The sequence below is a fragment of the Doryrhamphus excisus genome, linkage group LG18 (genome assembly GCF_037039965.1).
Source record: "Doryrhamphus excisus strain RoL-2023G ecotype Guam linkage group LG18, RoL_Dexc_Guam_v1.1, whole genome shotgun sequence".
Classification (NCBI taxonomy): domain Eukaryota; kingdom Metazoa; phylum Chordata; class Actinopteri; order Syngnathiformes; family Syngnathidae; genus Doryrhamphus; species Doryrhamphus excisus.
The window spans coordinates 16,766,398-16,791,664 of NC_136374.1; the positions used below are offsets into that span (position 1 = coordinate 16,766,398).

At 41.8% G+C, this 25,267-nt stretch overlaps 3 protein-coding genes, 1 long non-coding RNA gene and 1 other non-coding gene across 7 annotated transcripts in view; 1 reads left to right on the forward strand and 4 right to left on the reverse strand.

The window, feature by feature from the left end:
• Positions 1 to 38: 38 nt before the first annotated feature.
• On the reverse strand, positions 39 to 5,749 carry vamp3 (vesicle-associated membrane protein 3 (cellubrevin)). Its single transcript, XM_058055658.2, has 5 exons — positions 5,614 to 5,749; positions 4,093 to 4,171; positions 1,844 to 2,002; positions 1,675 to 1,726; positions 39 to 1,445 (listed from the first exon to the last, which is right to left on the reverse strand). Coding segments are annotated over exons 1-5 (309 nt in total). The 5' UTR covers positions 5,616 to 5,749; the 3' UTR covers positions 39 to 1,428.
• A 1,117-nt stretch (positions 5,750 to 6,866) lies between these two features.
• trnar-acg (transfer RNA arginine (anticodon ACG)) lies at positions 6,867 to 6,939 on the reverse strand. The gene has a single exon. It is a non-coding gene; the product is annotated as a tRNA-Arg (tRNA).
• Positions 6,940 to 7,744: 805 nt separating this feature from the next.
• ccdc3b (coiled-coil domain containing 3b) lies at positions 7,745 to 16,843 on the forward strand. The gene is made up of 3 exons (XM_058055657.2): positions 7,745 to 8,231; positions 11,801 to 11,975; positions 16,001 to 16,843. Exons 1-3 carry the CDS (start codon positions 7,882 to 7,884, stop codon positions 16,292 to 16,294), a joined length of 819 nt encoding a protein of 272 aa, XP_057911640.2. The 5' UTR covers positions 7,745 to 7,881; the 3' UTR covers positions 16,295 to 16,843.
• On the reverse strand, positions 11,798 to 20,575 carry LOC131106515 (uncharacterized). Its single transcript, XR_009120088.2, has 3 exons — positions 20,459 to 20,575; positions 18,738 to 18,800; positions 11,798 to 11,987 (listed from the first exon to the last, which is right to left on the reverse strand). It is a non-coding gene; the product is annotated as an uncharacterized LOC131106515 (long non-coding RNA).
• Positions 20,576 to 21,533: 958 nt separating this feature from the next.
• The window catches only part of camk1b (calcium/calmodulin-dependent protein kinase Ib), a 34,728-nt gene continuing 30,994 nt past the window's right edge, over positions 21,534 to 25,267 (reverse strand). For 2 of the 3 annotated variants that reach the window (XM_058055351.2, XM_058055352.2), the window contains exons 11-12: positions 25,085 to 25,202; positions 21,535 to 25,001 (exon numbers count right to left, since the gene is read on the reverse strand). In XM_058055351.2, the coding sequence (XP_057911334.2) occupies positions 24,901 to 25,001; positions 25,085 to 25,202 (219 nt within the window). In that variant the 3' untranslated portion in view covers positions 21,535 to 24,900. Of the gene's footprint in view, positions 25,002 to 25,084; positions 25,203 to 25,267 lie in introns of all 3 variants that reach the window. The other variant, XM_058055350.2, reaches the window with a different exon arrangement.

Sequence of the window (25,267 nt, forward strand, 5' to 3'; positions counted from 1 at the left end):
CATTCACAATACTTGGCAAAGCAATAAACGTAATGAAACAGTCTTTTTCTAATTTTATTTAGACAGAAGCAACAGCAGGGTATGCAATTATCCAGTGTTGGCACAGTACAAACGTGTGTAATTCTCACACTGTCATTTCCCAACTACATTTTAATACAAATTCAAACAGCTACAGTACAACTTGGCAGAAGTGGACACAAAAAAAAACCTTGTAAGATTATTTCTACAGAATTAGTTTCAAAAAATAGCTAAATGCTTAATAAAATGGCATCTCCATACGAATGCACTTGACCGAGATTAGATACATACACTATTAATGAAGGTAAGCACGACAGCTGCACGGTATACTTGGGTGGATTTAGAAGGCACTACTCTCCCCATCTGGTGCCGTGTATTCCGTAGATCACGGCGCAGATACATCCTAAATTATCCCAATGCAGAAGCAACAAAGGCACTTTCTATTTGATGAAGTGCAGACATCTATGGTGGTATTTGTCTAAAGTTACATTGTCTTTTTTTTATAGACAAAATACTTCATAAACTGTGGCACCATCTTACGCTTTTTCTGTTGGCCCGAGATTTGAGGCACTTGTTTCAATGAAAGCACTGCACGCCACATCATCTTGACATGAAGACGCCGACGTGCTTTCTTGCATTTGCAATAAAATTTCAGTCCACCTGAAATTTTCCTAAATGAATATCGAAAGTATATATTTTTATCTACCTAAATGGAAGGTCTGCAAAATACAAGTATATAAGCACTGAGCCACGTGTATAAATAAGTTAAGGCATTAGGTCGCGTTATCCAATCCGACAGCTCTGTAGCTCTGCTTCTGAAATTTGAAAGAAGATATAAATATAGTCGGTGTACCCTCATCGGAACGATTCAGGTGATAGCCACCGTAACTGTTTCAATGAAAACTGTCAGTATTGCTAAAGGCACATCTGAGCTTGGCACACACTCACACACACTTTGTGGGCTAATGAACATAAAAACAAACAAGCGTTCACTACTATACATCAATCACATTTCTTATCCTATGATTGGCAAGTTTGGGATCTTACCATAAAAATGATAATTTCACATGAACTGGAGTAGAGGCAACTCGTGGTTTTCCTCCGTCATGTGACACTGCTTGACTTTGAATTGAGTTAATTAGCTGTGTATGTGTCTTTGGTAGGTGGTACGACACCGAATCTGATACGGTGTGCCAATATCCGTACGACCACTAATGAAATATTACCCTTTACTGAGGCACGTAGGCGTGTGAACAACAAACAGATGATGACAGAGGAAGCCCCCCCCCCGCCCACCAGGAGAAAACGTGAAAAAAAAAAAAAGACAGTGATCATGTGACCTCCGCCTCTAAAACATCTATGACGCATGTTGCTAATCTCCAATTCCTTCATCCTGTTCTTGGTGGTGTTTTATGATCTTGACCAAACTGAAAATGAAAAAGTACAATGGGAAAATGAGATGAAAAACAGGTTCTACAAGATATTATTGGTATGGATTCACTGTGGAAGAACATTATGTTGGCTAAGATTTGAAAATCTTAAGGTTACTATAAAAACACGCATCTATTAAATTGCATCATATAAATAAACCATTAGAGAAGTTACAAGATATGCAAACAAACTTTCACGGACAACTTTAGTTTATGTGCTACTTACTGATAATGATGACCACAATGATGAGCAGGACCGCTATCAGGATGGCCCACATCTGAAAGGCAACATTATCCACCGCATTTAAAAACAGTTGGTCAACTGTGAAGCGCTTTATTCCTTATGATGCCCAGCGGGCATATCGATGTAGCATTTCAAGCGTGTGTTCAGGTACCTTGCAGTTCTTCCACCAGTACTTCCTTTTGAGCTTGGCGGCGCTGGTCTCAAACTGGGACGCGCCAGCCTGGAGGGCATCTGCTCGGTCGTCCAATTCAGACAACTTCTGGTCACGCTCCAGGACTTTGTCCACATTGACACGCATTATGTCCACCACCTGCTCGTAAAACACAACACCTGACGGGTTAAAAAAACATCGCAGAAGCGCTGTCGTAAAAATTTGCTAAAGGAGGAAGTGAAGTGGGTCTAGCGTATGCGCAGAACCGAACACGTTTCCCATGGTTTCCCACGGATGGAGTAATGACAACAACCGTTAGGGCAGGAACTAATGATTATTTTCTTAGGTGGTTGATCTGAAGCTTGTTATTTCCACTGAGTAATTGGTTAGAACCTAAACCAGGGGTACCAAACTTGTGCCATCTCGGGCTGAGACACTGCAGATTATCTTTCAAGTCTGTCATGAAAGCAGGTGATTTCAATGATCTTCAATGGGAAGAACCTCGTCAATTAAATCACCTGCTGGAGACACTGATTGGAGAGATAGGCTGAAATCAGAAAACACTATATATTTTTTTTACATTAAAAAACTTAATTCGATACCAAAATAGTTGTTGATTAATTGGATAATCGACTAATCATCCATTGGTGGTCGCAGCTCTAACATACTTCATAATGATCATTTTAAGCTCTTGGAAGTGAGATGTTATGAAATGTACAACAAGCACAAACCTGGTCATAATAACATTGTAGTATGAGCCAGGTGTGTGTGTGTGTGTGTGTGTGTCCAGACGGTATCATCAGAAATTACACACAGACCCCCCCCACATGTTCTACTGATCCACAAACCATACTACAGCCACTCCCCTCAGTCGGAGCAGGCGGGTGTAGAGGGGTGTGCGAGTGTTACATAACCATGGACGGAGATTATATAAACTTCCAGTAACCAATTGGCGTGTCTGTGTGGACATGCTGGAGGTGAGCTTCTGCGAAGGAGGAGCTAATATCAGCAGGAAAAAAGGAGAAATTAAAGATTTCTCCTCTCTCTTCTGGTCGCGCAGGGTGAATGTAAATGGGACGTATGGAATTTCTCATTTTGCAGCCATATTCTGTAACCAGATATTGTCAGGCATGTGTACTGACATGTGAAGCTTGTTTGACAGCAACTATTTTCTCAAAGTGGTGATTCATAACAGCGATGTTATGCAATTCTCTGAGACACACATCAAGAAACAATGACTCATAGTGTGCCTAAGACAGTGAGAGAGAGAGAGAGGAAGAGAGAGAGGGAGGAAAAGAGAGAGAGAGAGCGAAAGAAGGTTGATCAATAGAGGCTTTGCACTGACGTCATTTGCCCCAAACATAAACATACATGTTTTTTTCAACTTTGAACCCTGCGTCTTATTCAGCAATGTTACTTTATGACAATGTTTTAATGTCTTGACATCGCCTGTACTTCAGAACTACTACTAACCATTTAAATGCTGTAGCTAAACAGTAAAACAGTAGCTCTTTCTGTGACAGGTGACCATCACAAGCCCCAAGAGAACCCACGACGAGCTTGTCAACCCATGGGAAATTGCGGGTGGTCATTACTGAATAAAACAGTGCGACTTATGGTGTCATCTTCAAAAAAAAAAACTAAACTCATCATCCAGCAACTTAACACTCAAAAAGTAGCTAGGAAATATACAAGAAAAGTACCGATATGAGTTAAAAATTAATAACAGCTATTTTAACTTCTTTTGGCCTGGAAACAATTTCACTGGGGCGTGCCGGGGCGCTGCAATGATATCAGTCTCCCTCTGGACTGTGGGTAGCATTGCAGTGCCTCGGCAGCTATTCATCCATCTTCTATGATGCTTGTCCTTTAAAAAATGCTATGGTCAGACAAAATGCATTATGGGAAAACGTTAGACTGGTTGTTTTTGATTGAAAAACGTATTGATTGTATTGTAAATTTCCTAGTTACTTTTTAAGTGTTAAGTTGTTGTATAATGAATATACCTGTAATGATATAAGATATTCATTTTTCATTCATCTTTTTATACAATTTTTTCCATGAATTTCATCATGAGAGGTGTCATTTGCAATTGAGCCATGAGTGTACCTGTGTGAGACATGAGCTGAACACAGAAGTCATCTGTGTGCGCATGTTTTTGCAATGTAGCCAGCAACACTGTCAACTCTGTGCACCATTTTGCACTGTTTTGTTTATATTTGCAGACCAATAAGCAAGAGTTACTGTACCTCATCAACCTGGGCCTGGGTTTGCTGCAAACGCCTGTTGCTAGACGCTCCACCAGGACCTTCTGGAACTGAGCCTGACCTGGAAAGACATGGGAAGACTGAATATAGCTGAATATTTCGACAGAAAGGACTCACCCAAGTCGGCATTCTCCTGAGATTTTGTTTTAATGACTCACATATTTACATAATTCCACTTCTCATAAGTCTAGATGACTTAATGACGGGGTTACAACGTGCTTTTGCATGGGTGCACAAATTATTAATAATAACCGGAAGTGAAATTTTGTTGTATGAACATTCATTGTAGACTCACTGGTAAGGGCAACATACAGCCAATATCACGTCCGTGCATGCAAAGTGTTTGTAGTGTATGTCATTTTGCACAGAAACAACACTACAAATGACTGGAAATTCAAGGCCTTGAGAGCACCCGACACGTAAAAATAAAAATAATGCTAATCCAGTTTTTTTGTTGCACCTCTGCAATTTCTGACTGCAAGTATGACTGATGGAAACTGGGAAAAAAACAGTAATTTTACAAGAACGAAGGTGAAATATTAAGTCGTAATGTTAAGAGAAATACAGCATAAAGTTTAAATATTAAAAGGCAAAAATATGTCATTTCAAAGAAGCCATAATATAATGAGAAACAAACTAAACAAAGAAAGTTGCAACTTTGGGAAAATTAGGTTGGGTAGGAGTTATAATCTGATGATTATAAGGTCAAAATATTATGACAATAAAGGCATATTATTACACAAAAAATGTACAAGAAAGCAAAAGAAAAAAGTGGACGTTGAACACTTGCAATTAGTAAGTACGACTACACAAAAATAAGATAATTTTCCGGTGACTGAAGCCAAAAAAGCAAAAGAGAGGCCCTAAGGGGAAACATTTACCTACCATAGCTAACCTGTTTAACTAGCTGTATATTTACAATGTATATAACATGGAACTCTGGATGAGGGTTTGAATAGTAGTTGTCACAGAGCTGTCAGTCAATTTTTAAACATATTCTTCATCTGTTTTGAAGCATCTGACCATTGTACATTATTTCTAGCATGCAAAATTAGAGGTTATAATATGTGTCTGACTTCGAAATCAAATAAAGCCATGATTTTAACCGCAATAAATGAATTTATGCTCAACAAACTAAATCAGAGACGAGACCAGGAAAGCTAACAGCTAGGTTAGCTCCTCGGCGTCGCTAACAACAACACGAACGAAAAGTGTATCGTGTCGTGTGTCGTGTGTCAGACGTCATTTCAGCAATAATAATAATAAAAAAAGAAGTTTAAGAGAGTAATAAAGTAAATGGTTCACAACAGCTAACGTGCCACAAGCATAGAGGAACTAGCTTGGTTTAACGTACGAGCACTTGTTGCATGCTAACAGCTAAGTTTGGGGCGTATGCTTTCTTCAGTTTTTCAGCGACCAAGTGGGGTGCTCTACAAATGTTTAACCCCCACAAACCCCCTTGCGATTCATATTGTGTGCACATACATAACTATACACACTTACATTGTGAAGTGAAAGTTTCTTTATCGTACACCGGATGTGTCTTCGTCTATGGAGAGTTCCAACCCGTAATGATGCATTACAGTTCAACCGGGGAATCGCAGCTTCGAAGTTTCCAGCAGTTACGCTTTAAAAAAAAAGCCCACTCAGATTGCCCGAATAAAGTAGTTTAACCAGTAACTATATACTGGGGACAATGTAAAAACAAAAAACAGAATTGTCCGAAATGTATAACATAGGCATAGCTAGCTTGTTTTTGTGCTGTGACACCCAGTTAGTGCATTTATCATACACAGGAAGTGTGTTATTTTATGAATGTGTATGCTACCAGAATGTTAATAAAGTTGTATTGTGTTTGTGTGGAGATTAATTTTACAAGAAGTACCTGAATGCAACACAAACCAGATGACGCTTTTCCGCTACGTGGAAAATATTAAAGGCAATAAAAATAACACAAGTGTCATATAAGAATGGTTGTTTAGCTAAATTAAACCTAATGGCGCTTTAAAACATTTTAAGTTAAATTGTATGTTAAATTGAGACACGTGGGTATAAACCCCGTGATCAGCATGTGACGTGGGAACGAAACAAAATTGTTACACTGCACTTTATACGGTATAATACTTTTCAAGAAAGAATAGTTCCTATGGCTTAGCAAATATATTTTCCACACGCGCATAGTTGTATATTGGATCACATATTTTGTGCATTAGCTCAGCAATATAATTAATATAAATAAATTAATATAAATAATATAACACATTAAGATTCATTCCAACATGTAATATATTTCTTGTGGGCAGTGAATTCACTTACTACTTAATTCCGTCAAACTTGTTACTGCAAATTACTGACTTAAAATAAAACTGCCTTTTTGTGGGGGAATTTTGCCCATTATCCACAATCTTTATGGTGCAATTTGTTCATTTTCAATGAAGTGCTGCCATCTACAGGTTATGGATGGGACTGCTATGACAAGTAAGAAGGTTGGGTAGTATATTAAATTACTTAACATTGTGGTTTTATTATATTTTCTTTTAAACAATAATTCAGACTGTTCTGTGCACTTTCATAACCGTGTGGTTTGGATATTCAACCATACAGGAGAGGAACAGACTACAAAATGGAACATTAAGAAAAACAACCGAAGTAAACTGTCCCTTATGTGACATACATCGGACCAGGGCCGGGAAATAAGCGGGAAGTAAACATTTACTGCGTGTCACTTTTCACAGAAATAGGTCATAAAAAAAAATCGAGCCAGCCAGGAGTCGAACCTAGAATCTTCTGATCCGTAGTCAGACGCGTTATCCATTGCGCCACTGGCCCGTTGAATCACACCGAACTCAATGCTCTATTTGACTATTCATACCAATTCATGCATACCAACTATGATACATATAGGACAGTATTGTCTTGAAGCTGTGTGGTACGGTGTGGTAAAGTTTACTTCCGCGTTCGGCCTTTTCAGCGCCACAACTCCACACCACTGACTTCCGTATTATGCAGGAGGCGGGTTTGGCTGCCATGATAGGGGGCAGAATCCAGAAACAAACACTGCATTAAAAATATGTTCTCGGCTAATGCTAGCAAACTGCTAAGGACACACATTAGCAGCTTTAACATTAACCTGTTGTGTCAAAGTGTACGGACAGCGTATAATTTTACTTTATACTCAGATCAGAGCGAGTGGATTTGTACTTGATCATCCGCTAGCCCCGTCCCCTGTCTTGCTTACTATCATGGCGGACTTTCGTTCCAAGCCATACTACGTACACTCTCTTCCAGACGCTTGAGCTTGACCCATCTTAAACTTAACTCGACCGTCCTTGGTCAAGCCTCGCCTGTGATTGGTCAGCACCTACTAGCGACAGTTTCTTATGCCGTTGACATTCTATTGTTTGTCACAAGAGGCCGCTGTGCGCATTTTTCTCAATTCTTTTCGGACTGTAGAGTTTGAATTTTTAAATTTAACCAATTTTTGTAGGATATATGTACGTATGGGATCGTCATTAAAAGTTTTGAAAGTTTCCATGGTTGAATTCAGTGGTTTTGTTTGCTCCGCCCAAGTTGTGCTCGAAGGTGAGAGGGGATGCTGCTGGAGAGAAGGGGGTAATCCTCCTCCTCCCAAATCACAGGTATCACTTCTGCAGTGTTTTCCGCGTTTAAAACATCTGGATGATGCGCTGAAGGAGATGCGCGAAAGCACTGTGCTTAACTTTTAAGTTCCCACCCATCCATTCTGCAGCTCACTCATCTCCGTGTGGAATTATGTGGATTATCGTGGCTGTTCTCCTGACGACCGTCGGTCCCGAGTGGAGCAAGGGATGCCAGCTGCCCCACGACTGGAGACCCCAGACGGAGGCATGCCGAGCCGAGCTGGCCGAGATCATCGTGTTCGCCAAGGTTCTGGCCCTCCACAAGGAGCCTTACAACTACCTGCCGTGGCAGCTCAACACGGACCTGCTGTACTCCGCTGAAATAGAGCTGCTGTGCGACCAGGCGTGGGGGAGCATGCTGGAGGTCCCGGCGGGCTCCAGGTTTAACGTCACTGGCATGGGCTACTTTCCTTGCTTCTCCTACAGTGTGACCCCCGACAACAACTACTACTTCTTTGTCAGGTGAGTGAATCATTGGGTATTGTGTATATGTGTGCTTATTAAAACTCTTCAATCAATTGAAAATGTTATATAATTAATTGTTATGTTATATAATTATTGAAAATAGTATTCTTATTAACAATATTTCCTTAGAAAACTGCAACCAGGCATATTAAGGTAAATACATTGAAATAAAATGACTTATTGCTCTTATACTATTGATACAAACTGGATATAATAATATATAATAAAAATAATAATTGCGTATTTATGCTATCAGCTAAGACAACACAATGCTGTCTTAAACAATGAGACTTGTGGTCAGTGCAGCACAGTTGAAGCAACATGATTGGTCTAATTTGGCCACGGCTGACCTCTCGGACAAAATACACACTCACAAAATTCCACAGTCAGATACTGAAACTAGCGGGAACACAGTCGATGGGAATATCTAAAGAATGTTGTGGTTTGCGGTCCAAAAAAAAAAAACTTTTTATCAGTCCAGTGGGTGTTAGTAAGAGGAATATTTGAATGACTATATATCTGTAACACAACCACTTGCCATTGCTGAGCTCTGCAGTAAGCGTACAAAAGGACTTGCGATCTGTAAGGAAAGTTTAGCGACACAGAGCCACGGCTCGCTGATGAAAGCCATCGCTTGATGATAGGGAGCGTGTGCTAGCTAACAGGTGTTACCAATTTTTCCTTCACATTCTGTTCTTTGACTTAACGCAGATGAGAGGTCAGATATTGAGAAGGAGCACTGAACAGCATTCCCGGTGTGTACTCTGTGTGTTCGCTCATGAGGTCTGCAACAATAATAAGTGTATTTTTAGAATGCGTCATAAAGACTTGTGTGAACGAGACTTTGCTTCCCTCTGTTGTGCTGCTCAAAACCTCAATGCATGTGTCCGTTTTCCATTTGGACAATTACGCTTTGCCAGAAAACATCTAAAAAAAAAAATAAACAGATAGACAGAAGAAACCAACCTCATTCATTCATTCATTTTCTACCGCTTATCCTCACAAAAGTTGCGGGGGTGCTGGAGCCTATCCCAGCTGTCTTCTACACCCTGGACTGGTGGCCTGCTGAATCGTTCATTCATTCATTCATTCATTTTCTGCCGCTTATCCTCACAAGGGTCGCGGGGGTGCTGGAGCCTATCCCAGCTGTCTTCTACACCCTGGACTGGTGGCCAGCCAATCCCAGGGCACATATAGACAAACAACCATTCACACTCACATTCATACCTATGGACAATTTGGAGTCGCCAATTATCCTCACTAGGCTCGAGGGGGTATGCTGGAGCCTATCCCAGCCGACTTCGAGTGACAGGCGAGGTACACCCCGGACCGGTCGCCTACCGAATCGTTCATTCATTCATTCATTTTCTACCGCTTATCCTCACAAGGGTCACGGGGGTGCTGGAGCCTATCCCAGCTGTCTTCGGACGAGTGGCGGGGTACACCCTAGACTGGTGGCCAGCCAATCCCAGGGCACATATAGACAAACAACCATTCACACTCACATTCATACCTATGGACAATTTGGAGTCGCCAACTGTCCTCACAAGGCTCCAGGGGGTATGCTGGAGCCTATCCCAGCTGACTTCGGGCCAGAGGTGAGGTACACCCTGGACCGGTCGCCTGCCGAATCGTTCATTCATTCATTTTCTACCGCTTATCCTCATGAGGGTTTCGGGGGTGCTGGAGCCTATCCCAGCTGTCTTCTACACCCTGGACTGGTGGCCTGCTGAATCGTTCATTCATTCATTCATTTTCTACCGCTTATCCTCACTAGGGTCGCGGGGGTGCTGGAGCCTATCCCAGCTGTCTTCTACACCCTGGAGTGGTGGCCAGCCAATCCCAGGGCACATATAGACAAACAACCATTCACACTCACATTCATACCTATGGACAATTTGGAGTCGCCAATTGTCCTCATTAGGCTCGAGGGGGTATGCTGGAGCCTATCCCAGCCGACATCGAGTGACAGGCGAGGTACACCCTGGACTGGTCGCCTGCCAAATCATTCATTCATTCATTCATTCATTTTCTACCGCTTATCCTCACGAGAGTCGAGGGGGTGCTGGAGCCTATCCCATCTGTCTTCTACACCCTGGACTGGTGGCCAGCCAATCACAGGGCACATATAGACAAACAACCATTCACACTCACATTCATACCTATGGACAATTTGGAGTCGCCAATTGTCCTCATTAGGCTCGAGGGGGTATGCTGGAGCCTATCCCAGCCGACTTCGGGTGAGAGGCGAGGTACACCCTGGACCGGTCGCCTGCCGAATCGTTCATTCATTCATTTTCTACCGCTTATCCTCATGAGGGTTGCGGGGGTGCTGGAGCCTATCCCAGCTGTCTTCTACACCCTGGACTGGTGGCCTGCTGAATCGTTCATTCATTCATTCATTTTCTACCGCTTATCCTCACGAGGGTCGCAGGGGTGCTGGAGCCTATCCCAGCTGTCTTCTACACCCTGGACTGGTGGCCAGCCAATCACAGGGCACATATAGACAAACAACCATTCACACTCACATTCATACCTATGGACAATTTGGAGTCGCCAACTAACCTAGCATGTTTTTGGAATGTGGGAGGAAACCGGAGTACTCGGAGAAAACCCACGCATGCACGGGGAGAACATGCAAACCCGAGGGAGGAATCGAACTCGGGTCTCCTAGCTGTGAGGCCTCCGCGCTAACCGACATGCTGTACTTGGCTACTTCAGCTTCCTCGGCAAGGAACTTATTGGCATGTTGGAAAATGCTCTCCGTCATCATGTCAAAGGACATGCTGGAACTCGTGCTTCCTTCAATGGCCGTGGCAGCACTCATGCGGCCTCAGACAGTGAGCAATGAAGCAATGATCTCAATGATAGTAAGTATACACGTTTGATTTCTGTAAAAGATGTGTTGCAAAAATACTCTACTGTACTTCTAATATTTTTCAACGAGTTCTTGTTCTCATCACAGTCTCCAGTGGACAACTATTTCCTGTCCAAGAAAATCTCGGACACATAAAAATAGCCATTCCAATCAATCATGAGGAAATATTTCCAGGATAGGACGAATCTGAGCCTAGTATGGAGAAAAATTAAAAGCGGCAATCTCACTTGGGATCTTAAACGAGTGTTCTGTCTGGTTCCCATGTACCCTGTGAAAACATTAGCGTATATGTTACGCCTTAAAGATGTCAGACCGACACAAACACTCAACTTAAACAAACGGGAATTGCTGTACATTATCTGGTAGAAAATGCTGACGTGACAATTGGAGGTGCTGCGTTTACTGTGAAGTCTATTCTTACACGTTCTTTTCATTCACGTCGGGACCTCTGACCTCTTCGACACAGTTGTACACCCACTCAGCGTTTTATATAAACAACCAAACTTTTGATGTCTCTTGAGGGATATGAGATGAAATCCAGATGTCCCTACGTTCTCCCTCACACGTTTCACATCACAATGTACATTCATCACACTCGTAAATCTGTTTTGGTTGGAACGTCAGTGTGTGTGTGTGTGTTTGCATTTAAATGGAGTTGCAGTATTATGTGTTTCTTACTGCCTTGCAGGATGGATGAAAACTACAACATTGTTCCCCATGGAGTCAACTTCCAAGACGCCATCTTCCCCGACACGGCAGACAACCATCGCATGTTTGCCAGTCTTTTCCAGTTCGCCAACTGCACGCCTGGTACCAACGTCCACAGCTTCACCCCTGAGTGGGAGGCGCAGGAGGATAGTCGGGTATGTGGACAGCTAAAAAAAAAAAAAAAAAAAAAGTGGTATTATTCGGTATTACAACTTATTGTTTAGAGAGGAGCAAAACGGTCCAAGATTTTCTTCAGTTTGGTCGGACAATGACGCCGCAATGGAAAAATCTGCTTTAATAGCGTAGAACATGACGTTCTTGCGACCTTCAGGACTTTTTTTTTTTTGTTCTTTGCTGAGTATTGTTTTAAGCGCAGCACAATAGTATTGCATTATATAGATATATGCTCACTTTTGTTTCTTACTTCAAGGTGGCTGAATTTCCACCCTATTTTGTACATACACTACCGCTCAAAAGTTTGGGATCACTTGCAAATTTCTTTGTTTTCCAAAGAAAAACACAATTTTTCCATTTCACAAACAGTTAAAATGAATCAGATGATTTTCAAAGAAGGATGTACACTTTTGCATAGAGGCCTACTATCAACAACTGTCTGCTAATCCTAGCTAATCATTTTATAAGGCTAATTGATAATTAGAAAAGCCATCTAAAAATCTAAACTAAAACTAAAATCTCTTACCATGCTGTTAACTACTTCCTTCAAAGAGCATCACAAACTGGGTCTAACAAGGACACAAAAACGATGCACAACTGTGCAAGAAGACAAATATCTGAGAGTGTGTAGTTTTTATCCATTTCCCAAACAATTAAAATGAATCAGATGATTTTCAAAGAAGGATGTACATACTATCAACAACTGTCAGTCCTCTGCATCAATCTCCTGGTATGGCTGCTAATCCAAGTTCATCATTTTATAAGGCTAATAGATGATTAGAAAAGCCATCTAAAAAATCTAAACTGAAACTAAAATCTCTTACCATGCTGTTAACTACTCCCTTCAGAGAGCAGCACATACTGCGTCTAACAAGGACAGAAAAACACTGCACAAATATCTGAGAGTGTGTAGTTTAAGACAAAGACGCCTCACAGGTCGTCACCTGGCAGCTGCACTAAATAGTAGCCGTCAAACACCAGTGTCAGTATCAACAGTGAAATTCAGGACTTCAGGATGCTGGACTTCATGGCAGGACTGCCAAGAAAAAGCCATATCTCAGACTGGACAAAAAAAAATGTCCAAGTTATCCCAAACTTTTGAGCGGTAGTGTACGTTTGGTATTTGGAACGTGAATCTCATGACTCATGGCGGAATCTTGATGAGGGTCGCTAATTCCTTGCAGAAGGTCTGGATGCTAACTGTATCATTTTTTACCATCAAAAATAATCTCAACCTGAGATTGAATAAGTTTTTTTTGTTCAAGAAAAACAAAAATTAGTTTTACAATAATAGTTCAACAGACAGGAATCAATTAAAATGCATATAAATACATATAAATGATGAATGAAAGGGATACATTAACGTTTAAGATTACTTTCACCTTAAGTCATGTGATCAATACCTTCCATTTCAACACCACCTTCCTGTTTTGACATAAGTCATTTCCATCCATCCATCACTTTCTACACCGCATATCCTCACTAGGATTGCGGGTATGCTGGAGCCTATCCCATCTGTCTTCGGGCGAGAGGCAGGGTACATCTTGGACTGCTTGCCAGCCAATCACAGGGCACATATCGGCAATTAACCTAGCATGTTTTTGGAATGTGGGAGGAAACCGGAGTACCCGGAGAAAACCCACACAGAGATGCAGAGAATTGAACCCAGGTCTTCCTGATACCCTGACCGTGTGGCCTACATGCTAACCACTCATCCAATAAGTTATTTCATCAATTCAATATTTCTCATTTTGAGCTCCCGTCACATGATCTATAGGAAGCCCTGCCCCATTTGGCAAAATTATCTCAACAATGGAGGCTCCTTTCTGTGAATCCAAGTCCAAGTCCTTGTGTACATCTTCCAGTCTGCAAACATAGTCCTCGGAATGGGTCCGCTGTCTAATAACATTGTATTTTGAACCAAAGTTACAGGCTGGAGATCCTAAATTTGAACTCCTTGTTTTGTGCATTTTTTTGTTGTTTTCCTGTGTTTATGGTTGCATTCACTTACCGCTGCTTCTTCACCACAAATAAGCACAATCCTTTGGCCTGGTCCCTCTCATTTTGGTCTTCTTCTGTCTGTTTTCAATCATTTTCAGACTACCCATGAAAGCAGAACCTCAGGGAAAACAGAATTATAAACACGTTTTGAATTTCTGTTAATAGCAAGAAATTTGGCGAGAAAGTCTGGCTGGTCTGTGATTATAATCATCAAGTCTTTTTTTTAGATTCTTCAAATTAAGTTTAAGCTTAGTGTATATTTCCTCCCAACGAAAACACAACTGTGTTATACCGCCGCCACCAAACATACGAAGGCTAAAATAATTGCTGCTCACATCTTGCAAAGATTAAAGCTTCAGTTAACTTAAGTTTGTCTTAACTTACACGGGAGACACATCTGTTTCCCCTCACATTGACTTCAAACATGCATCTTCCCACTTACAAAAGACTTCAAAGCCTGCACAACTTAGTTCCGATCCAAGAACAGCGATGACGGCATGCAACATGCGTTACGTGTCCCGATGGCAATCAATGAAATCTGATAATATGTAAGCTTGATTTTTCTTAGATTGATTATTCGAGTCTGTATCTTGGTGTTCTCCGCATAGATTCAATATCAGCATCAAATAATCATAAAAACATCCTATTTAGCACTGACATTCTACAACAGGGGCTGCACGGTGGTTGAGTGGTTAGCACACAGGTAGGAGATCCGAGTTCAATTCCACCCTCAGCCATCTCTGTGTGGAGTTTGCATGTTCTCCCCGTGCATGCGTGGGTTTTCTCCGGGTACTCCGGTTTCCTCCCACATTCCAAAAACATGCTAGGTTAATTAGCGACTCCAAATTGTCCATAGGTATGAATGTGAGTGTGAATGGTTGTTTCTCTATATGTGCCCTGTGATTGGCTGGCCACCGGCCCAAGGTGTAGAAGACAGCTGGGATAGGCTCCAGCACCCCCGCGACCCTCGTGAGGATAAGCGGTAGAAAATGAATGAACGATTCGGCAGGCGACCAGTCCAGGGTGTACCTCGCCTCTCGCCCAAAGTCAGCTGGGATAGGCTCCAGCATACCCCCTCAAGCCTAGTGAGGATAGTTGGCGACTCCAAATTGTCCATAGGTATGAATGTGAGTGTGAATGGTTGTTTGTCTATATGTGCCCTGTGATTGGCTGGCCACCACTCCAGGGTGTAGAAGACAGCTGGGATAGGCTCCAGCACCCCCACAACCCTCGTGAGGATTCATTCATTCATTTTCTACCGCTTATCCTCACGAGGGTCGCGGGGGGGCTGGAGCCTATCCTAGCTGTCTTCGGGCGAGAGGCGGGGTACACCCTGGACTGGTCGCCAGCTGACAGCTGGGATAGGCTCCAGCACCCCCCGTAACTAGTGAGGATAAGCGATAGAAAATGAATGAATGAATGAATGCCCCAACTGACACTCAGGTGATTAATAATGGATTAATATTGCATATTTTAACTACAGTATGGCACGTCTTAGTCTGTAATATATAAATGGATGCATGCAGATTTAAAATAATGTTTATCCAAAAGCCATGTCTGGGTTGACACAGCAGGGATGCACAAGTTGCTGGCCCTGCCTCAGCACTCGAAGTAGTACGTTATAAAGATTGATAGCTATTTTCACTTCCCAATAGGGAATAAGTAATCCCACATGGTGTATGGCTGTGTTGGGGAGGGAAATGTAGCCACTAGTGATGTGGTCCAGCAGCCAGCAGCACATTTTCAACATTTCCTCAAAACTTTCAGCAGTCGTAAACTGAGGGTAGAGAATTAGCATTCGGGCCCACATGGAAATATTAGAACAAGGGGTGTCCAAAGTGCGGCCAAAAACGGAAAAAGCAGCAGTAATTTTACAAGAAGAAAGTATCCTATGTCGCTTATATGTCGGGTATGCTGGAGCCTATCCCAGCCGTCTTCAGGTTCACCCTGGACTGGAGAAAGAACCAAGCCAAAATACTATTAAGTCTTATTATTCCTCCCATAGTTGCTGTGCTCTGCGGTGCAGAAGGCTCTATTCGAGGAGGAGGAGAAGGTGAAGACGCTGTCTCAGAACGTACGGTACTTGGAGAAAGCCAATGGCCACCTGAGGGAGAAGGTGAAGACCATGAAACGTCTACTACGCCAGGCCCAACGAGAGACGACCAAGGAGCAGCAAACGCTCAGCCTCAAGCAGCTCTACGAGTCGAAGACCACCCGAACGCACCCCCATCAGGACACCACCCACAACCAAAAGGAGCCTCCGCTTAATATGGCGCTGGCAAAGAAGTTAAAGAAGTAGGCTTGCCAACATCAGAAGGCTAAGTGTGTGTCTTATATGCGTGACCCACCTTCATATGCTTATCATCCTTTAGCAGTTGGTAACATTTCTCATTTTAGCATTTCAAATCTTGCCTTGAATTAAAGTTAAAAAGCGTAAAACTCCGACCTTTGTCACTAAAGTGATTAGAAATATTCCTGAGCAAATGGCTTCAGTAGTTTCCGAGTCAGGAAAGTACAGTACCGTAGTAAGTGAGTAAGTTTTTAACTATTGGCTATGCAAGGTTGTGTTGTTGAGTAAAAATGGTGGTGCTATAAAAGTGTTCTTTTATTTTATTTTTGGAACTATTTATATAAAAAAAAAATTTTAAGTATCCAGAAAGTGCGATGTTTATTTAGCAATTTTTTGCTCATACAAAGTTTATTTTTTGATAAACAGGGTGCTGCGCATCTATTAAGTCGAGCCAGTGAACCTAGCAAAGTCCAGGGATGGCTTTTTCTGTTTTTGGCTTTCTTTTCTATTTTGTATGACTTATTTACATTACTTGTCTTCACATTTTTGAATGAATAAATAAGCTTTAACATCAACATCCAATGGTGTTTTTCATTTCTGATTAAAAATGTCTTACCATGTATCTTACTGACAAAATATATAACAAAAGTTTTTACCCCTTCAAATGAATTATGTTAGCAAATATGCGTTGCAGGTATGATATATTATGTCTTCAGGCACTAGTAAGATCTTTGATTCTCTACTCAAGTTCAGCTAAAAAGTGGTGCAAATATAACAAAAACAGCCGGTAGAGCAAGGTAAACTTCCAGCAAGCTACTTCAGTGCTTTTCTTTTTTACTAGATTAGCAGCTAGTAAGAGAACGCAGTAGATGTCCGTGGATTTGAAGAGTGCCGTGGACGATATAGTACCCCTCCGGTCCTGTAGGTGGCGGTAATGTACATTGAGAGCGCACGGGAGAGACATCTGCCGAGTTCTTAGTTAGCTTAGCGGCGAGAAATGTGGAAGAAGGCTTACTCCGAATGTCAGTTGTGATTGTTTATATTATGTATAATAATCAGTGTTGTCAAAAGTATGGCTTTAGCGGCGGTAACTACTATATTTCATTTATTACTTAAACACTTTTTGTTTAATTAAATGTGCAATTCAAGTTACATGCATAGAAATTACATGTTGTCTTTGAACGTAACCCCAATGGCTTATAAAGCCTTATGTTCTGCTACTATTAAAGAGACTAGCCTAGCGTTAGGCAAATAGATTTTCAATTTTTGCAGCTGTATGCATCGAAATTAGGCATGTGCCGATTTTATGCTGCCGATTCTGATACTGATCATCCCATTTTTTGGGTTTGTCATGCCTGTGCAGTATGAAGGAAAGCAGGCGAGGGGCTAAAGGCTGCAATGGTATGAGCCAAAGGTGATCGGAAATCGTCCAATACTTATCGATGGCCGATTGATTGGAGCATCCCTAACACAAACATATCAAATCCTGCCTTCCACTGAACTTTCTGTTGGTAAAATACAGTAAAAATTGGCATTATGGGGATTAATCCTGATAAATTAATTTGAAAACTGATTAATTTTATAAATTTTTTGACAGCATTTGCAGTGTCATTTTACAAATGTAATAATAAAATATAACATTGTTATGTAGTTGGTGGTAATTAACAAAATGACCAAGCCCAAGCCGCCATCTTGTACACACTGAAATTTTCACATTAATAACAACCAAACTAAAAAAAAAAATGCTGGCTAGGTGATTTGAATTCACACGGTTGCCCTTATTTTGACCTCCTGTGTTCAACGTGTTGCCAACTTCAGCCTCAATGCGCATCCACATCGACCACCGCGCCGTTTGAGATTTCCAGCTTGATTTTTAAGACATTAAAAGCAAATGTCTTCCATATGCTGCTGTGGCATACGCAGGGGGGGGGCTTGAGGATTGAGAAGCAGGCTTTTAGATGGGTGGAAGGTAGAAAAAAAAACAGGAAACATTTAGGGGCTGTAGAGGGATCGTTCTGGGCTAAAGCAGGATAAAAAGGGACATTTACAAGAACTATTCTAGCTTCTTGTTTGAGTCCTGGTTCAAGGATAGCACATTATAGATCTTCATCTTACCCCCCCCCCCCACTTCCTTCTTCTCGACCTCTGTCTCCTGGTTTGCTCTTTCTTGTCCCTGTTCAACTTTTGCTAAGCTTGCCTGCAGCCAAGTGTCAAAATGTGATGGAAGTGAGCCAAAGATGATAAAAAACACACAAACAGCCTTTTCGACAAAAACCAGCATGCAGAGCCAAGCTGCAGAACACATGTCAGACAATACCACCGCATGGCGGTGGTCTCATACAATGCGGTGGCCGACCCTGCTTTGCTTAACTCGTCTTGTTCAAGCATTCAAACATCGTCAGTCGGCTACTACCGTATGGAGCGCGCCCGGAGTGTGTGGAGTATCACGCACCTCGAATCTCTTCCACCAGTTCAGTATTGTTCTCCGGATCCTGCCGCTTGCGTGGGCTTTGTCCTGCATCCCGAAAGAATGCACGTTAGGTTAACTGCTCATAGGTGTGAATGCGAGTGTGATACAACATAAGGTGGCCAGAAATATTTCAGTATTGAACAAAGCAAAATTTGTTCTCAATCAGAAATCACTCCACGCTCTTTATTGCTCTCTGGTTCTACCATATCTTACTTATTGTGTGGAAATATGGGCTAATAACTATAAAAGCAATCTTCACTCTCTAAATGTACTGCAAAAAAGGTCAGTAAGGATAATTCATAATGCCGCCTACAGAGAACATACTAACTCCTTATTTCTAAAATCACAAATACTTCATCTTCAAACAGCTAAAATAATGCATAAGGCTAAAAACAACCAATTACCTACAAATGTTATCCAGTACTTCTCTACAAGAGAGGAGAAATATGATCTCAGGGAAGAAGTACATTTGAAACACTACGTTATGCTACGTTATGCTATCCATAGCATTTCAGTATGTGGAATCAAACTATGGAATGGATTGAGTAAGGAAATCAAACAATGCACAACGATGAGCCAATTCAAGAAACAATACAAGCAGTTGATGTTTGCTAAATACAAGGATGAAGAGTCTTGAACCAGTCATGATGTGCTATATATATCACTATATTGACACTTACTATGGTACCCATTATGGCATTGAATGCTCATATCACCTTGTACTTCGGTACGAGGTACATTATTTAAAAAAAAAAGAAAGAAAGCAGGAAGTGAACAAATGTAACAGTTACTGATTGTAAAAGTACCAGATGGAGGGGTAGGATTTAATAAGCTACTCCTTTTGGACATGTGGAACTGGGAACTGATTATGTGATGCATTCAATTGTAATCTGATGCATGTTCAAATGAAATAAAACCATTACCATTACCATTAAGTCTGTTGGGATAGACTCCAGCGCCCCCAGAACCCTAATAGGACCAGAGGTGTAGAAAATGGATGGACGGCCAGTGTGAAAGTGGGTTAGAGAGTTTAAAGACACATTCGTCATCCCTCCTTTTTCTGTTTAGTTAAAGGCCTCCTCCTTTGTCTTTTTACTTTCCGTCCTTCACTTTTCACAATTTTCCTTGCTGCTCCTGTGCAGGTGTAAAAATACGCTTGGAGGAGTGGGACTCCGCGTGTTTGTTGATAGAGCAGTTGAAGGGAATTTAGCTTCAGGTTGATACTGTGTAGTTTTCCACTGTGTGTTTAGGTACAATAGTTACAAAAGAACCGACTGAAAGACTGTCAGGCCTTGTCGTGGTCTTCTGAGTTCCTGAATGTAACACGGGTACAAATAACGCAGAGTAATGTTTCCATTGTTGAAACTAATGGTTAAACTAGTCAGCGTAAATTTACCAAAGGATCTAAATAATGTTATTTCGGGGGGTAAGTAGTAGCAGATGTACGCATATTTCCATGTACCTACACCAATAGTACTGCAAATCAAGTCGTTACCCATCCATCCATGTCACAGTCTTAAACAAATGCGGACAGACAAGCGACCGTACTTGAGGGCAAGTTAAAGTTTCCACTTAATGTAAACTGCATGTGTTTGGACTGTGGGAGGAAACCGGTGCACCCACAGGGAACTCAACACATGCAAAGGCCACAGAAAGACCCCCCCCCCACCTCTAACCCCCATGCACACATTTGAAGTAATCACCTTAAGATGTGTTTCCTCAGGATTCACATCCACCTCCACTCATCGGCTAGAGAGGAATCAATACAGGAATGGTTCTGCTTTCTTCTGCTTGGGTCCATAGTCGGAATTGGGTAGGAAATGTTACTGAAAGGCCGCTTTCACATCGTACCTGGACGTCTTCATTGTGGAAGGGATCTCTCCATCTGTAGTGGTGGGTCGCTCTCTTCTCTCGCAGGTATCTGCAGCTGTGTGCTGCTAACAGGCACACGCACCTTGTAGAGGCGTAACAAACGACTACTAATGCATTATTTTCATAACGTAGACCCGTAAAAACCAGTGAAAAAGGGTTCTTAACCCACTTTTGCGTGTTGATAATCACTACAATAGTATAACTTACTAAACAAAGCCAGCTTCAGTTCTACTAGGACAGCGAGTACTTTGGGTGTCAGCTTTCTGGTCCCACATTTGATTGAATCTAATTGCAAGCGGATTTTGTGGTTCCTCTCTTCCTGACACTTTCATGACTGTGTTTATGTTTTTTTTGTTTTTTTTTCCTGCAACTTTTCCTAGACTGCGGTGCGGCGTCCTCAAATAATCCCTTCAGAGGCGCACCCCTTGCAGTGAATGGATTGTTCCAACAACTGCAAGTCACTAATCTGCATGAAGTGGAAGGTGATCTCATTGTTTAATTTAGTCTCTCACTCTCCACTGTGCTCCGGCACCACAGGGAATTTGTCTTGTTTATGATCCGGCATCCTGGTTTGAGTGAAGCCGCAGAACACCATGTCAATGAAGCTGGAAAATCTGATGTCATTAATAGCTTTTATCTGTTTTTTTGGTTGGTTTTTTTTTGTCTTTCGGCCCAAACAAAATATTGATGCTGCGAGTCAATCTGTGGCTTCCCCGAAAACCCAAATGAGCTGCAGATAAAAATTGGAAATATGAGCGTTGTGTTTGCTTACCAAGAGTGGAAGTTAATAAAAGATATTATTAGAATACTGAAATCCAGGAGAAACACTTTTATATTACAAAGTCTCAGTGTCCCTTTGACATGTTATATTATTATAAATCATATATAGTATCAAATAATACATGTGGCCCCTCAAATTCCGCCCCTCCTCCCACATGAAGACATGACTTGCATCTGTCAGCACTCTCTTCCTTACCGTCCGTGCAATTATTTGGAAGCAACCCCATCATCCCGCTTTGACCGCATCATCTGCTCTAGCGGAGGACCTCCATTCTCACGGCTCTCTTCCCGTTCCCATCTCGAGCATCCTGCAACCCAAACCGCACGCTTCCTTTGCCAGGAGCATCGCTCGTAGACTATTGTGTTGTTTTCCATGCGTCATCGTCGGCTACAAATGAGCACAGCCAGATGACTACTGCATAGACGAGGAGTTTAATGTATGTTTCACTTACAGCCACTTTTTTCACATCCCGTGTGATGCACCGCATCTGTGTGTACAGTTTAAAATACTGTTAACAGAAAAAGGCAAGATATTCATGGTACTCATTTGTACGACAAATCCTTCTGGACGAGCAAATAAAGTGAAACACAACCAGAAGTCAGAAAATACAACCTATTTTCCCCGTTACCGTGGATAAAGAGAACACGAAAGGATAAGAATCACATTGTTTCTGATGCTTGAACTGAAAGCAGAAATATTTGTAAAAACATCTTGTATGTCTGACTCTAGAAATAAAATCTTTTTCCTACCACAGCCAGTTCAGCGGTGAGGTAATGGCTACATGGTTACACACGTCATCAGCATCAATTGTTTCAGTGACCGGGAATGTTTTCAAGAAGGTTTGGCCCGCTTTCCAACAAGTTGACACCATAAAATAGATATTACAATTTTAGATTTTAATATTTGGGCATCTCTGTGTGTTTGCATGTTCTCCTTGTGCATGCGTCATGGGTTTTCTCCGGGCACTCTGATTTCCTCCCACAATCCAAAAATACAAATGTTAGGTTAATCGGAGACTCTAAATTGTCCGAAGAGTGTGAATGGTTGTTTGTCTATATGTGTCCTGCGATTGGCCGGCGGCTAGTCCAGGGTGTATCCCACCTCTCGCCCAAAGTCAGCTGGGATAGTCTCCAGCATACAAGCAACATGGGGTGCGCTACTTGAATGCAACCAGCGGAGGCGCTGTTGATTCAAGTAGTGCGACTAATGCGAGGATTATATTGGACTTCAGAACATCCAGAGAGAGATTTAAGCCAAAGTAATTGATTCATAAATTGTTGATTATCCACATAGTCTACCAAGGAAATGTAGATACAAGCCCATCTTTACTTGGGAGTATTTTAAGCAAAAACTATATTGACTGAATCTGAACAGCGTACACTGGGAAACCCTGAAAAGTTACAGATAAACAACTTTACAGTTGCCATTCAAATACAAAGCACAGTTACCTTACATGAATGCAGAATAAAGCTTAAAATATCCTATATTATATTTATATAGAATTATGAATTATATTTTAAAGCGGTGCCATCAAGTTTAAAGTCTTTTTTCATGTGCAGGCTCTTAATACATACAGTGGAACCTCCAAAGTCATACACAAACTGTTAATAATTTTTGCCCTCATAAAACCTTTAACACTAGAAATTTTAACATTCATAACTGTCACACAAGTAGTTAACCACTGTAAAATCCAACTACATTACTATAGTAAAACTACACACCCCTGAAAACACATCATGGTGAGGGAACAGGAAGGTTGTTGGAAAGCAATACTGTCACCTAGTGGCGTTTTATAGGTATTGCAGAAATTATGAAGCTTCCATGGCGGCAAAAATAAATAAATAATAATGGCCGGCACACACGGTAGGCGATTGGCGAAAATCATCGCCAACGCCGAGCTAAGTCTCCCACGGTCTTACTAGTACCGGACCTTGCTAGCAGTGAAGATAAACTCACATAAATGTATTTGTAAATGAATGTAAACTTACCCGTTATGTTTATTCTGGCACCAACGAGTTCCCATCGCTAAAATCTTATTTTGAAAGGTCAAATACTTCCGGGAAATCTGACAGTAGTATAGCATACCTATTAGCATTCTGTCTGCTCATTGGTCGATTAATAAAACTATCTCTGATTGGTGCTGTTCTGGGCGGCAGCCATGGAATTGGAATCACGTGATTTTCGTGGTTGAACCCAAAACGGTATAACATTTGGGGGTGCTGGACTTGGGAGGTTCCACTGTCGCTGACTCCAATATTTACCCTTATGGCAACTTATTACAATATTCATGCAGTTACGTCAGCACAACGGATGTATGTTGTACTGAAAACACAGATTAAATGTGCATTAAAGCTCTGTCCGTTCTCAACACAAGGCCTTAATTGCTACTCAACCATTTACATGGCGGGACTCTTTACAACACAAGTCAAACGTGATGAGGAAATAAGGAAATTGATGCATATTGTAAAAAGTTTGAAGAATAAAAGAGGAAAAAAATGGAGGTCGGATTGCAGTACACAGCAACTGATGCATATGATTTTTTTTTTTTTTTTGCATCCACACATCGTTCTTCATCTTCAGGCTTAAACCCACATGAAAAATCAGCCTATATTAAAAAAAAAAAAAGGTAAAGTGGGGAAACAAATTCATAGCTACAATTGTGATAAATACAAAACATGACGTCACAGTTGCATGGATTGTGCAGAAAGACACACTTGAGAAGAAGCCCCCCCCCCCCCAAAAAAATAAATCTGTCATACTGTAGACACTAAAGGCACAATAGACGGAGATAAGATCCCTGCGCTGGGGTGGTTAAAGAGGTTGAGAGAAAGCAAAGGAGAAGCCTTTTCCACAGCTGCATGGAAACACCATTTCATAAAAGGCTACATACTAACAGATGGAGTTTTGCATAAAGCTCACCGATTGTCTCCATAGACAGATCTGTGCTCACTCTGCAATACTGTTAGATTGGACTCGCTTACATTCAAGAGACAGCAAAAACATCCTCGAAAAGGCTTTGCTTATGGCACTCCATCCTCTGCAGGAATAGAAAGGAGGGCGTATTTTGAAGATAAGAACACATGCTCGGGGACTCGTGTCTCCTGATCATGCACAAAAATACACAAAACGAATATTCAAATATAATATGACTATATAGCACAGGCTGCTTTGAAAAATAGTCTCAGCTCTGTCCTGCTTTGGAAATAATCTTTCCTTCTTTACTTTAGCACAAACCACCAGCTCTGACTGACAAATAGTCATCATAATCATCACCATCTTCCCTTTTCTTTGCTTCCTTCCTTCCTTCCTTCCTTCCCAGGCTGAACAGACTTGCTCCCCCTGCAGACGACAGGTTGGAATGACGCCGTATTCCTAACCAGACATGATGGGGGGGGCGGCCGAGGGACTTGCTATACCGCTGGTTCCACCGAGGGGGTTAAAAATGGAAAGAAAAATCACTGGGGTCATTGAGGCAGTTAAGCAGCACAGGGATCACACCCGGCTGGGCGGGTGGCAGCGGTAGCTACAGTTGGACAAAGGGTCCACGCCGTCCCCGTCCACAGCCTGGGAGCAGCCCGCCTCGCAGCACGACTCTGAAAGACAAAATGGCACTCTGATGGTCAGCGACTATATTAAACTTAAAGTAAAAATGGTAACAAAATAATGTCGATTAGACCTGCATGTTGAGAGTCCTCTCCGGGCAGCAGTAGATGAGCTTGGTTGGGTCCTTCGTGGTTGGTGCCGAGCTGAAGACGCCTCATGTGGCGGACGACTGCTGTGGCGTTGAATGCTTGCTGAGGGTGAACACGAAAATTAGGTGTCACGACCGGAGATGGCGCCGTTCATTTTGCACAGCGTA